Here is a 13775-nt window from a genome sequence, read left to right as displayed (position 1 = left end):
TAAATCACCCGTTTGCCGTTCAACTCTCCACTTCAAGTCTTTCGAATCCGATACGGTGCTGCCTGCAGATCCGTTAGTCTGAGGCTGAGCCGGTTGGGCGTGTGCCGATACTCCGCTCTCTGCCCTACAGAACACCCGCGGACGGCTTTCATCATCCTGAATCATTATTTAAACCCCACTGGGCTTTCGGCTTTTCTTGGCTTTGATTTGTTTGGCCGAGACAATCGTTACCAATCAGAATCAGCCCGGGAGACTTCTACTAGAATAATCTTCGACCATTAGTTGATCGCGTTCTCTCTACACACCCCCACTTCCCTGCCGCCCCCCTCAATTTCCTGCATTGTGCATCTTACTTTTTTTTTTCTTTGCCCTTCGACTATTTACTTCTCGACTCATTCCTCAAACGTTTCTCATTTCTCACTGCCATTAATACGTCCCATGTCGTACACTTACAGAGACCGCGAACGAGACTGGGACGAGACCCGTCCTGTGTCAATCAAACGTTACGTCATTTCTCCTGAAGACGATCGTCGAGAGGACCGTCGAGACTTCATGTCGAGACATGATGACTCTTTCGGCGGCGAGCGCGAGTTGGTAATCCGGCGCAAAACGGATCGTGAAGAGCCTGTGACCGTCTCGCGATATGAGCGAGAGGTGGAGTATGAGCCACCCACACGCTACGAGAGAGATTACTACGATCGTGAGTACCTACATCCCTATACCAATCGTCCGCACTCCCGGTCCATGGATTCCCTGGAACGAATGGAGCAGTCCCCTACTGTTACGACCATTGGTACCCCAAAGCAACCCGTACTTATTCGTGAAGCCCGCACTTCGTATACCAGTCCCCGTGAATCCGAGTATGATGTCGTGCGCCGCTCCGAGGCCGACGAGGACCCGTATTACTACCACCGTCACCGCCGAGTCCGCGAGTACGACGACCATCGCTCCCGGCGTGAGCTGAGCCCTGATGATTCAGTCTCCCAGACTAGTCGCCGCCGCCGCGGTGATCGTGATCAGGACTACAGCAGCGATGACAGCATGGTCTACATCCGAAAGGAAACCCGCGACTATGACGACCACCCTCACCACCGTCGCCACATGGCAGAGGGTGCATTGGTAGGTGCTGGCGCGGCTGAGTTGTTCCGCAGCCACAGCAAAAAGGATGGCGAAGTCAGCCATGGCGCCAGCCGTATCGGTAAGACTGTTGGTGCCGGTGCTCTTGGTGCAGTCGCCGTGAATGCTGCATCGCGTGCTCGGGAATACTACCACCGTAGCAAGAGCCGCCACCGTGCTCATTCTTTTGAAGATGACCGCTCTTCCCATCGCCACAGCAGACATGGCCGGAGTCGTCACAGTCGCAGTCGCAGCCGCTCTCACTCGCACTCTCGTGCAAAGACTCTCCTCGAGCTGGGAGTTGGTGCTGCTGCCGTGGCTGCTGGTGTGGCTGCATTGCGTAGCAAGTCGAATGCCGGAGAGCGCAAAGGCCGATCTCGCACTCGCTCCCGTTCTCGGGCTGTTAGTCGGGGTCGCTCGGAGAAGGATGGAGAACAGGGTGAACGCAGCATGTCTGAGCGCCGCAAGCATATGGCTGGTGCTGGACTGGCCGGTGCGGCCGTGGCTGGCCTGGTTGAAAAGGTCCGCAGCCACTCGCGCTCTCGAAAGGGTGAGCGCTCCCGCTCCCGCAGTCGTTTGAGACAAGCTCTTCCCATTGTGGGTGCCGGTCTTGCCACTGCTGCTGCCACCGGTCTCTACGAGAAGAACAAGGGTGGAAAAGATGAAAAGGAAGGCTCGAGCCGGGGCCGCCATCGCTCAAGGTCTCGCAGCCGCGCCCCGTCACAGTCCTATCCCGATCCATCTCGCGACTCGGCCGGCCTGATCGAATACGGCAACGATCCAGTCGCAGGTAGTATCCCATCTGAACACTACTACGGTCAGCCTGGTGCGCCCTACTACGATGCACAGGAAGCCTACGGTCCCAGACGTCATACTCGCAGCCGCAGTCGCAGCCGAGCCCGCTACAGCAGTTCGTCTGGTTCTGACCGCGAAGGTCACCGCCGACGAAGCAAGAAGCACCGTAGCCGCTCAAGAGACCTTGCGGGCGCCGCACTGGGCGCAACAGGGCTCGGATATGCTGCACACAAGTACAACGAGCGTCGCAAGTCCAAAGAGCGCGAACGCGAACACTCCAGTAAGTCTCCACTTCCCCCAAATTTTATCGAGAAATATTCACCCTGACTAGTGGTGTAACCAGAGCGTGACGACAACGTCCACCGTGATCCTTATGAAGAATCCTATGATCCAGAACCATACCCGCTTTCCCCACAAACGGCCCCGGGTGCCCCGCCCATGGCTGACCCCCACTACTACCCTAACAACAACTATTTCCCCCCGCCCCCAGGTGACTCAACCTACAACCTGAACAGCGGTACCCCTGTTTCCTACAATCCTGCAGACTACCCCCCTCCACCTGGCGCTGCCCCTCCCCAGCCTTACGCCTATGGCGCTGCACCACCAGGACCGGGACCAGGACCAGCACCCGAGCAGTACGCACCTCGGCCACGTAGGGCTGATGACAATGTGAGCAGCTCCACCCTACCTCCTGACGCAAACCACGCGCACAAGGGTGGGTTCAATGAACCACAACTGTGACTCTATATAATGCAATAAAAGCTAATCCACAATCGACAGGTCTAAACATCCACCCATTTCCATCTCCATCCCGGTCAACTAGCCAACCGCCACAAGTCTCGAAGTCTGTCGCTTTCGACTTGACGGATTCCCCGCGCGATCCTGGCTACGAGACCGATGATAGTGACTTTACCGTTGAACCATATTCATCTTCGCATCGCGGAGATAGAAGCCACCATCGCGATCGAGATCATGATAGCCATCAACATCGTCGCCGACGTTCCTCATCTGTTCCCTATCCGCCTATCCCCCATCCTAGTCCTGCTTCTAGCCACCATCGACATCACTCACCAGCCCCAAAACACCACAAGGGAAGAGACCAGAACAAAGCCTCCGAATCAGAGTCTGACTCAACCATCGACCTACCCAACCGCTTTGACGGGCAAGGCCGTCTTCTTCCCGAGCGGGACCCTGCCGTGGATAAATTCGAGGACCTAGTGAATAGGTTTAGCAAGGTTCTGTTCTAGCGGGTTGCTCTGTGGTGTTTCATTCTATCCCACCTATCCCCTTCCACCCCCTTGACTTTATGCCTATTTCTTCTGCTCTAGGTGGATTTTCTGATTTGATGAACTTATTTTCTACATTTCCCTATCTCTTTGGCTTTTTATCTTATTTTTCCTTGGTATTTTATCTTTGATGTTTTATTGGTCAATCTTGGTTACAACGGTTATGAATGATGCCTGCTGCCGATGATAATAATGATTTTATGATGTGTATGTGTGTTCAGATAACGCAATGCTTGCTTTTTTATATAAGATGATGGTATAGGTCATATTTCGAATATCCTTTTTGGTACATAATAGTAAAAGTATAGGCAAGTTGCATAGAGTAGTTAACTAATGAGCAGATATCATATGAGAAGTCAAAAGACCAGGTGAATTATATGAAATATCTATATCTGTTCTATAACTAATACTAATATGTATATCCAAACCCCGAAAGAATAACCATATATATGTTTACAAGAGACCCAAACAAAAAGGAAATATAGACACAAACCCATCTAATAGTACGAAACAACATTATGAAAAGCCCAACCTGTCTCGTATTCGGACTGAGCTAATAATGAAAAAAATATCTTTCCCAAAAGTCCTGCCGTACAAAAAGATAACACAAGGGCGATTCCAAGATCAGCCAGAACCAGACAAATAGTACAGATACAGCGTGCTTCGCACCAAGAATAGACATGGAAAAGAACCTCGAATAAAACCTGGTAAAAAAAATGGATGGCTGCTGTGTAAGGAATGGATGGAGGGAGCGTATGTAGCAGATATCGCATCCATTGAAAGGAAGGAAGTGACCAGCAAAAGAAAAAGCCATATCCGAGATCGTTTTGTTAAAAGACAAGAGAGAAGACGGAAAAGAATGACAAGGTCCATACGGAGTTGATCCGTGATAGAACTGTCCAAGGCGAGTGCAAAAAGACGAAAATTGCAAATGGGGTATATTGCGGAAAGAAGTCTCAAGGAAAGATAGGGGCCATACTGCGTATCTGTATGATGTATGCAGAGTGGGCCGCCGAAGGCAATAGGCTCTTTGCTTTTCGTCGCGTTACATGAAGAATAAAAAAAAAGTAAAAAGTAATTAAGAGAAAAATAGGGCTGTCGTAAGTCAATGATATCGATCTATCGCTAAATTTGTTATGCCGTAAAAGGTCGTCTCGAACCCCCCGATCCTGTGGACCGAGTATCGAGTGGAAGGCGAATGGATGCTGCGTTTTTTTGTGGTACAGAAATCTGCACTGTGCCGTTGCTCGGAGATGTTTGCTCTGGATCATTGTCATCGGTATCAGGCACCACCTTGATGCTGGAGCTAACAGATGCCGAGAGGTAGCGGGAGCTGAGTGGGAGCTGGTATTTGATAATGCCGCGGACCGTCAACTCAAAGGGGTGTTGGAGGACTCGCTCCCAGCGCTCTGTGCCTCCAGCCTCAGTTTTGTTTCCTGGCCGGGTAAGGCGGATCTGTCCTTTGGAGCTGGAAGTCAAATGATGCCAAGGAGATGATTCGAAAGACAGTGGGGAATCGAAGTGGAACACGCGACCAAGCAACATCGATCGCGGGTCGCCTTCTGGATCGGTTGGGGGATCTGTGCCCTTGTCGACCCCGTCGCTGGTGTGCGGGTCAGAGTGGCTAGGCATGGCTTCCTTGATACAGTTCACATTGCCCAGGCACTTCACGGCTTGTGACAACTGCCAGCGACGTCGGCTTTGCTCCACGCGTGGGAAATTATCCAGATCACCATGCTCACGCCAAAGCTTGTCGGTTCCAACAAAGCGACTTTTCGCGAATATGTTGACATCGGTGTCGTCAATGGTCACAGGGAACAAGTTCGGATTGATGGCTTGCACGTTCAAATCCAACATGATTTCCTGTTCTGAAGCCAGCACGTTTTGAATCGCAACAACTTGGACATCGAGAAGGGGCTGGGTTGCCGCAATGACGAATGAGGTGGCACCGCCAGCGACAATCAACAACATGAGGAAGATAATAGCGCATGAGCCAAATCGAGCGAAAACCCCGCGTTCCCGCTGCGCCATGTACTCCATCTGCCGCAAGCTTGCACTGTTGGGCCGTCGGCCACTCCGACTGTGGATTGTACGTGGTGTGCCTACCAACGGTGTACGTTCATCGTCTGCACCCTCTGCCTCGTAGTCATAGCTGTGAAGCTCACTACCCTTTTTGGAACCGCTAATGGTTCTGTAGCTGGGAGACAACCGGGTATTGCTATGACGTGAATGCCTATACGTATTACCGATGAAATGGCGCGGAGATTTTTGAGATTGACTCTGTGAGGTTGCAGAGTCGTTGTCGAAAAGATTTGGGTGCACGCCGTTGCGTCCATGAAGGCGGCCTAAATTATGATGCCGGGGAGTAATGGTTCCACTTCCATCAGTTCTAGTAGAACGCGAAGCCATATCAACCTCGACACCATCTCCATCTATGCTGCTGTTGTTGTAGGGGTTGGCGTTGGTAAACTTCATGCTGCGTTTGCCTGTCACACCGTGAGAAGAATCCCGCAATCCTCGGGTACGACTAGACATCTGGTCCGCTTGACTCGCCATCGAGGTCGCACTAGGAGTCCGAGAATGATACCGGGGTGGCCGGGAAGGGTATGGATCAGGCGGGTTCGAGTCGTAAACGAAAGTCTCGTCAGAGTCCGAAACATCAGCCTCATCTACTGCATTGGCCACTCTAGCTTCAAAGATGTCTGCTTTGCTTGTCACGGGGCCTGTTGTAAGAAGGGTATTGGGTCGACGGGTCTTTTTCTTTTCTTTGCGCGGACGAATCGTCTCATTGGAAGGTTTCATGCGAAGTGTACCCTGGTCTGCGCGGGAAGCGCTGCCTCGCTCACCATTTCCCACTCCCATGGAAACTTGCGGTATCGAGCTGACGGTCTCTGTTTCCACAATCATGTTGCGAACTGAGCCATCGGCAGGCTTTCCACGAGCACCAGCACTGAGTGATGTTGTCGATCGCTGTGACATGAGTGTTTTGGGTGGTTTGGGCGCACCAGACACCTGTGAACGGGCCTCTTCTTTTGGTTCCGAACTCCGATTCTCACCACTGTCACTGCCACTGCCTAAAGTTTGAGGCGGAGCACTTGGAGTCGGGTCTTCATCGATCCGGTGCAATCGTGACTCCTCTGGGATCACCGGCTTGGTAGGAGTGTCACTTGACGGGGTAGAGGGATTGCTTGCCATCTCTTCGACAGTTTCTAGGGAGGGCCCTTGCCCACTGACGCCTCTAGCGACAGTCCGGGTTGTATTTCGGTCCGGTTTGGGTGCGAAATCCTCCAACGGCAATGAAGATCTTTTATGCGAAGTATTCGGAAGGGTCGAATCCACCTCCGTGCGACGGTTCGCGGCCCATGATGGCATATTGGACTTTTCCGGACCGGGAACATTGGCCGAATCGATAGGAGCGGAGAGAACAAGGGATCTGACAGGAGAAGACGAGGAACGTTGAAGATTCGGTGCTGGTGAGTTTGTAGGTGGGCCAGATGCCAAGCCGTTGGAGTGTCGGGTCGGACTGGATTGATCTTGGCTAGTCTTCCGTGAGTGTGAAGATACCCGGCTGGGCGAAGAAGGATTGTAGGCTCGTGAGGAGTGTCGGACCGGGGAGGGTTCGCGGGAGGAAACAGCGGAGTTCGTAGCAGACGCGGGAGCGGAAGCGGTAGGAGGATTGGGGAAAAGTTTAGGGACCTGAGACATGGGTTGAGTCTGGGACATAACGATGGATCGTTCCATCATGCCATTTTCGCTGGTCGATAGATGCACAACGTCTGACGCCGCCTCTACATCCTTCGGCGCTCTGGATCGACCAGAGGTGCCGTTAAGGTGAGGCGGCCTCTCGGACTCCGCAGCCATGGTCCCTGTCGAGTCAGAATGGACTGGCACGACGTAGACAAGTCAGGAGACCCGAGAGGTAGCCAGGTAGTTGGGCAGACACAGGGCCCAAAAGGGTAAGCAGAAAAAGCAAGGCACGGCGCCTAGACAGGGAAAGCTTGACGGTGAAGAAGTGAGTTGTTGTTGGCAAGAGCGAATGAGATATCACGAGGATCGAACGGGATGTTGCGCAGAATACGGGTCGTTACACATGCGAGGGTACAGCAGAACGAATAGCCGATGACCACATGCTGTTGCCGGAAATCGGATTCTGTACAGAAACGCACAAGCGAAAAATGGCTGCAGCAGGTGCAGGGGTTGGGGAAACTGGAGAGAGATGGAGATTGTTTAGAACACCAAGTGGGCCGGGGTCAGTGTAGCGCAACGAGCCCACACATCACTTGTGCCGTTGTTGTGCTTTGTTGCCGGGAAGGGCAAAAACAAGGCCTAGAACGAAGGAATTGAAGATGACAAGATTTGGTTGGCGGATTTAGGGCAAATGGAGACCCGCCGATCCGGCTCAACGTTTTGGCTTGACTGGTTTTACGTTGTTCTGGAGTGGCGTCCTGGGCTGCCAAATGTGCAGGAGAAGTCGGTGACCAAAACCTCGGTGAAAAGTGGCTGACAGAGAGGGTCAGGTTTGTGGCAGAGGCCAATGATCGGGGTCCACGTCAAGGGAGGGGGTCACTGCAGGGAAGCACACGGATGGTCTAGAATCCAGTGGAAGATCTCGGGAAAGAATGTGAATGTGAATGTGTAATCAAAAGAGAGGGGGGAGAAGTTTGAAAAGTGAAATTGAAAGAGTAGAGAGAATGAAACTTGGAAGAGAAACCAAAGAAGATGAAGTCACTTGGGGACTTTGTATTCACAGGTTGGATGACCAGTGGGTGACGCCAAAATTGGTAATAAATGGTAATAAAACGTGCAGCGTGCAGGAAATAATTAATTACTCATGTAAGGGAAATACAATGACTTCATCTTGCCACGGCCTTATCCTTTTTGTATACAATTCACACTACAATTACCGAGTCTGTATAGTAGGATAGTAGGAAAAATAGACTGTTTTTTGGTTTCTTTGACCTCGAATAGTCGATTATCATTCAGATTGTCTATATTTAGAGTCACTTCTCTTAAGGGTTTCAGTATTCTTGTTGTCTTTGTTCTGACTAATAGGACAATGAACGCCACTAAAACAGTAGTATTCAAGGACTTACAGTAGGGTACAGATTACTAGGGTGTAAGACTAGTAAATAGTCTCGAAGAAAACAGGGGTTAATTAATATACAGTTCTATTTAACCTGTAGCCAATATGTACACCAAAAATAATCTCCAAAATACAGCAAAGAGGAACACATGCTTCGTATATCATCAAATCCAAGGACCAACACGCCGAGTATTCAGAGCCAGAGACCAAAATGAAGAACCCCCCCTAGGTTCCTAAATTAAACGAGCAAATAACCAAACCAAAACCCTGGGTATCGATCCAATTGACTGAAAAGTAGACATCGTACTTCTATACAATTTTGTAGACTCTTTTAGCGGTCCAAACAGAAACAAATGCAAATACGCATAGTCCGGCAGTAACTATGAAGTATTAGCATATAACCTGGGAAGGCAAAAAAAAAAAAAACAGAGGAAGACATACTGCACCAGAACCATGTCAGGCTATCGATCTCCTGACCCGGCACCTTAACGTTCATCCCCCACATACCGCAAATGATGTTCATCGGTAGGACAATCGTACCAAGAACAGTCAGCTTACCCAGAACATCGGCAGTATGTTCCTGGCGCTCGTTCATGAGGATGTTGATCTGCGCCAGATAGTTGGAGTGTGCGCGGGAAAGGATTCTGGAAGACACAGTCAGCGATTTCTGCAACCTTTTGGAAGAGTAACTTGGACCATGGGTAATAATCATACGTTTCGTAGTGCGTTAGGTTACCCGTCATCGTCATAATGTGATCCTGAATGTCACCCAAGTACAGACCAATCTCTGACTTGGGTGCAACCTCCCACTGCTCATTGCAACGCTTGGCAAACCCCTTGACTACATCAGCCTTATTGCTGAGAAGTCGATACAGTCCCATGACCTTCTTGCGGCATTCTCCCACTCGCCGGAGCATCTCTCCTGGTGCAAATGAAGGAAGCACACCATCATTGGATGACACCTCCTTGCTGGAAGAGTGCATTTGCATGATCATCTCGTCGATCTCATCGACCTCGTCTTCAATCGCTTGGATCAGCGGGCCGAAGACGTCGGTAATGTCATCAATCAGTGCGTATGAAATCCAGTCCGAGCTGAGGATCAGGTAATCCATCAGTTGGCGGATACGCCGCCGCACATTGGCTGGGTGAGGTGTTTGCGAGAAATGGAAGGATATCACGCCTTCGCGGAAAACTACCACATACATATTCACCGGCTCGAGATAATCCTCGCTGTTCTTATCCTGCTCAAAAGTGCGGTAGTTGACGAAATAGTAGCTGCGGAACAACTCGACTTTCTCTCGAGCTTCTTGCATCATGATGTCCTCTGCCGTCAGCGCGTGAATCCCGAACGCTTTGGCAATAGTACGCATCTCTGCATCTGTTGGGGAGAGAACATCTAGCCAGAAAGTCGGCCGCGGACCATACCGTTTAGGTTTCGGGTTAGAAGTGTTGTTAAACGGGGTGTTTGAAGGTGCGGGCGAGGGCTCTCGGTGGGAGTCTGGGCGTCCTTCGCTGATGGCAGATAGACGTGAGGGTCCTCTGACAGGAGGAACATTGCCGCCCATAAGGTCACTTGTAGTTTTTCCATTGGGAACAACGGTGTGAGGTGTCATGTAAGGATTGACGTTTGTTTGATGGCCTTGCCCTTGACTTTGATTGTCCGTCTGATACGTTGGCTTGCTGGCGGGATGGGTTGAATTATTGAAAGCTGGATTCTCCACGAAATATTCCTCCTCCTCGTCCTCATCTTCCGAGGAATCCTCCAATTCGGGGGGATCTGGAATAAACAAATCGCGGAAGCTACCACCTGGTTGTACCAATTCGGAGATGGTTTGTGCATGAATGGTGCTCGGGAATTCCTCGTTGAAATATGTGAACCGATAAGGCGCCTCATCCTCTTCGCGTCGCCAACCTGTATACTGAGGGCGTAATCGGCCTTCGATGAGCATAGGCTCGCTGATCCTTTTGACTCGAAGATCTCCGTTGCGCTCCTCTTTCTCCTCGCGGCTCCATTCTTCCAGAGCGGAGAGATCGGGCCATCGCCGATTTCTACGCCGTCGACGTTCACCTGCTTCATCTCGCATTTGCCTTGGGCCCTCATCACCCAATTCGGATATTGTTTCGGTAGGAAAGCATACGTCTTCCTGTGCTGGTACTGCCACCGTTCGGCGTCGCCGCATTTCTTGTTGTGGAGAGAGCAGGGGCGACCCAGGTGAAGAGGATGGTGCAGAATGTGGATGCCGTCCATTTCCGTCTATGTCGATCAGCGCGTCGTTGAGGGCATTCAACGAATCCTTGCGATTCTCCATTGATCGAGCCATTGAGAAGTCCCAATCAGCTCCTGTTACCACAGCATCGTCGTAATTCATCTCCGGGCCCAGCTTTGGAGACCCAGGAATTGAAGGTGGGTTGTTTATATCGTAGTCTCGCTCTACAGTGGGAGAATAAAGCGGGCTGCGATCGTCCTTTGGCGAACATCCCGAGGATATAGTTTTCGTAGAGGACTGTTGAGCACGGGATGAGAACAAACTCGGGCGACTGTCTGTTCCATACCGATTATGACCGGGCGTGTGACCTGAAACTGGTCGCATCAATGGTGTCCGATCATTGGCATCCTCGTCGTCACTATCACCAACGTGGTGTGGTTGGCCCCGCCCTCCCCTCGGGGTGCTGCGAGGTTGCCCATCGTTCGATCGGAAGACATTGGATGTTAGGGAGCTTGGGCGGAATGATGATGCAAGGCGACTGTCACGACGAGGTCGCATCAAAGGTTGGTCCCTGCTCGGCAAGAAAAATCAGTCTCCATCTCAAGCTTCGAGATGGCTCAATATCAAGAGATCTTACCGATGATCTAACAGAGCATCGCTCTCCAAGCTTGTGTTACTCAGATTGCGCCCTAATTTGAAGAACGACTTGTCCCTCGAAATTGGCCGATCGGCCTCCATTGGATGATCTCTGACACCTCCAGCGTCCGAAGTCTCCCCAGGACTATCATGAGGTTCCTCCTGACTAGGTGAAATAAAAGACTGGTGTCGGTTGCGACGTTTGCGATTGCGGTTCTTTTTGCGTTTAGAAGACTTGGAGGGTTTGCCGGCAGCATTATCAGCGGGGGGTTCGAAGCGGGTCTTGTTGGCTGGCGTAGCCTCGGAGACGGGTACCGCACCAGTCCCTGGGGCCCGACCACCGCTCATTGGGCCATAGCTAGCGTTGTTATCAGCAGAGGGTGGGTAATCGGTGCGCTGTGGACGTTTTCTCGGGCTAGACGAATGCGAGGAACGAGGCGGTCGGGAGGCCGCTGTGCCAGGTGTCGGGATCATGGGCGGATCCATTGTGACAGCCTCGATAATTGGGTCGCGATAGAGGTTGGGTGTCTAGAGTACAGAGCGACTGTACTGAAGTGGAGGATGATTTTTTTTTCAGCAGCTCATCAACCAATGTAGCGAGGCCAACGCAAACAGGGTTCTGGGTCGCAGGGCAAAGGCTCGCAGCATGCAGGATACCAGCTTTCCATACGATCTGACTAGCGCTGATGATCACGGGTGAACCGACATCGGCATGGTCGACAGCACTGAAAGGAGCTGCAGCTTAGGTTGGGGAGATGACGCGGGTGGCAAAACCAGAGTGGAACAATTCCCGGGGATAAAACAAGGCCAGAAAATCTTAAATTGAGATATAAAACAGTGAATAGAAAGAATAAATTGTACTTGTATAGTGTGTAACAGGAAAAAGGAGAATCCAATACAAAGAGAAATCCCGAGGTTCCTCTGAGGCTGCAGATGAGATTCTGACTGTTTGGATTTCATGGGACAACCCTGGAGACTTTGCCTAAAACGGAATAGATGAGGTCAGCACAACTATAAAATTCAGGTTTTTGGCCAATGCAACCTATTAGGTATCATTTGTAGTAAGTAAAAGAGTAAAAGAAGAGTAAACGCAAAGGAAAACAAATATAAGCTCCTTGATATTTTCCCCGTAGCCTTGGAACGTGGCATAAGCCAGAAGATAGCCCTAGAGGAAAGGTCCTATACATACTTTGACCGTACTAGCCTCTCAGGCTTTCGCGGGCGAAAGTGATAAGGAATAATGATCTATTAAAAATTCCTAAAATCCCTACCTACTACATAGTGAAGCCAGATTTGCCTAGCTTGCATTGGCACTACAAGAGTGCTTCGCCACGAGAGCCATAAGCCGATCCGCAATGTCAAGCGTAAATCCATCATCATTTATATCGCGCTCATCCGATACCACTCGAATCCCGCTGTCATTTAGCCCAGATTGTAGAGTATCAGCAAGGGCGGCATCGGCGTCAGCATCTGCAAATGCCGACCCTTCTGTCCCAACACTACTCACTCCTCCCCTAGGAAGCCACACCTCAACCATACTTGGATCCTGCGTAAACCGGTTTAGTTTATCGAGGATGAATTCCCCAACTTCCCGACATTCGGCTGCAGAAGTTCGCATCAGGGTTATAGTCGGATTATGGACCAGCAGCTTGCGGTCACGGTATTGAGGTGGCACCGTGTTGGCCGGACCAAAGTTGACCATGTCCGTAGCTCCAATGGAAATGATATTGGGTATTCCGCGCTTGAGTGTCCTCTCAAGTCGGCTGTTTTCACAACTCATAGTCCCGCCGGCAATGAGATCGCAGATCTCGGTCGTCGTAATGTCCAAGATGGCGTCTAGACGGCCTTCCTCTACCAATCGTTCCATGGCTTTCCCCCCATGACCAGTAGTATGAAACACATAGACCTCTACAGAATAGTTGTCTTCCAAATGACATCTCACACGATCCACACACGGGGTGGTCACACCGAACATGGTAATACCGACTCGAGTCTTCTTCTCTTCTCGCTGCTTGTCTTGCGCAGTCTGGGTCCGGCGCTCAGCCTGCCTATGTTGATATGTTGATGCCATGCCGATCATGGCGCCAGCTGCATTCCCCAGCACTTCGCGGAGGAGCCGATTGGTGCCCGCGATGTCCACAACCGAGTACATCAAAGTGATATCGCATTCGCCTATCACCGGCCCGGTATCCCCGGATGCGACTGTGCTGACGACTAGTTTGGGCAGGCCAAGAGGTGCAGCCTTTCTCATTACGGCGGTGATGAGACTGGTCCCTCCACTACCACCCGCACCGATGATTCCGTGGATCTCTATCGTTTGCAGTAATTCGGTGACACACTTACTGACACAGCTGATGAGGAGCTCAATCACTTGTCCCCGGGACTGAGTCAATATCCCAGTGGTGTCGCCGGATGCATATTTGGATAGTAGGTCGGTGTGGCTTATGGTGATAGCATCGTGTGTAATGGCTTGACGACCGCAGTCAATCAAGGTAATCTCCAAGGGTGTCGCGAAGCGGGTGGCATTCTGCTGCAGCTGGTTGTAGAGATATAGGGTCTCTGCAAGCTTGGTGTCGAGGGTCCCCAGAAGGATGATATGCGGCATGGTAGAGCTCGATGGAAGACTATAGAGTATTTACGGAATGACCCGAC

General features: G+C 51.1%; 4 protein-coding genes across 4 annotated transcripts; 1 reads left to right on the top strand and 3 right to left on the bottom strand.

The window, feature by feature from the left end:
* Positions 1–438: 438 nt before the first annotated feature.
* N7455_000822 (DUF3824 domain-containing protein) lies at positions 439–3158 on the top strand (the record flags this gene model as incomplete). The annotated part of the gene is made up of 3 exons (XM_040961254.2): positions 439–2191; positions 2255–2626; positions 2692–3158. The coding sequence occupies 3 exons, from the start codon at positions 439–441 to the stop codon at positions 3156–3158; spliced, it is 2592 nt and encodes an 863-aa protein (XP_040808328.2).
* Positions 3159–4331: 1173 nt separating this feature from the next.
* N7455_000821 (putative phospholipid metabolism enzyme regulator) lies at positions 4332–7058 on the bottom strand (the record flags this gene model as incomplete). The annotated part of the gene is made up of 1 exon (XM_040961255.2): positions 4332–7058. The coding sequence occupies one exon, from the start codon at positions 7056–7058 to the stop codon at positions 4332–4334; it is 2727 nt and encodes a 908-aa protein (XP_040808322.1).
* A 1531-nt stretch (positions 7059–8589) lies between these two features.
* Positions 8590–11609, bottom strand: N7455_000820 (magnesium transporter CorA family protein; the record flags this gene model as incomplete). The annotated part of the gene is made up of 4 exons (XM_040961228.2): positions 8590–8660; positions 8722–8924; positions 8995–11058; positions 11125–11609. The coding sequence occupies 4 exons, from the start codon at positions 11607–11609 to the stop codon at positions 8590–8592; spliced, it is 2823 nt and encodes a 940-aa protein (XP_040808325.2).
* An 811-nt stretch (positions 11610–12420) lies between these two features.
* N7455_000819 (Tm-1-like ATP-binding domain-containing protein) lies at positions 12421–13728 on the bottom strand (the record flags this gene model as incomplete). Its single annotated transcript, XM_040961258.2, has 1 exon — positions 12421–13728. The coding sequence occupies one exon, from the start codon at positions 13726–13728 to the stop codon at positions 12421–12423; it is 1308 nt and encodes a 435-aa protein (XP_040808308.2).
* Positions 13729–13775: the final 47 nt, after the last annotated feature.

This window comes from Penicillium solitum (assembly GCF_028829755.1).
Source record: "Penicillium solitum strain IBT 25940 chromosome Unknown utg000001l_segment0_segment0, whole genome shotgun sequence".
Classification (NCBI taxonomy): Eukaryota; Fungi; Ascomycota; class Eurotiomycetes; order Eurotiales; family Aspergillaceae; genus Penicillium; species Penicillium solitum.
Note: the sequence above shows the minus strand (reverse complement) of the source record. Positions and strands in the feature narration are given on the sequence as shown.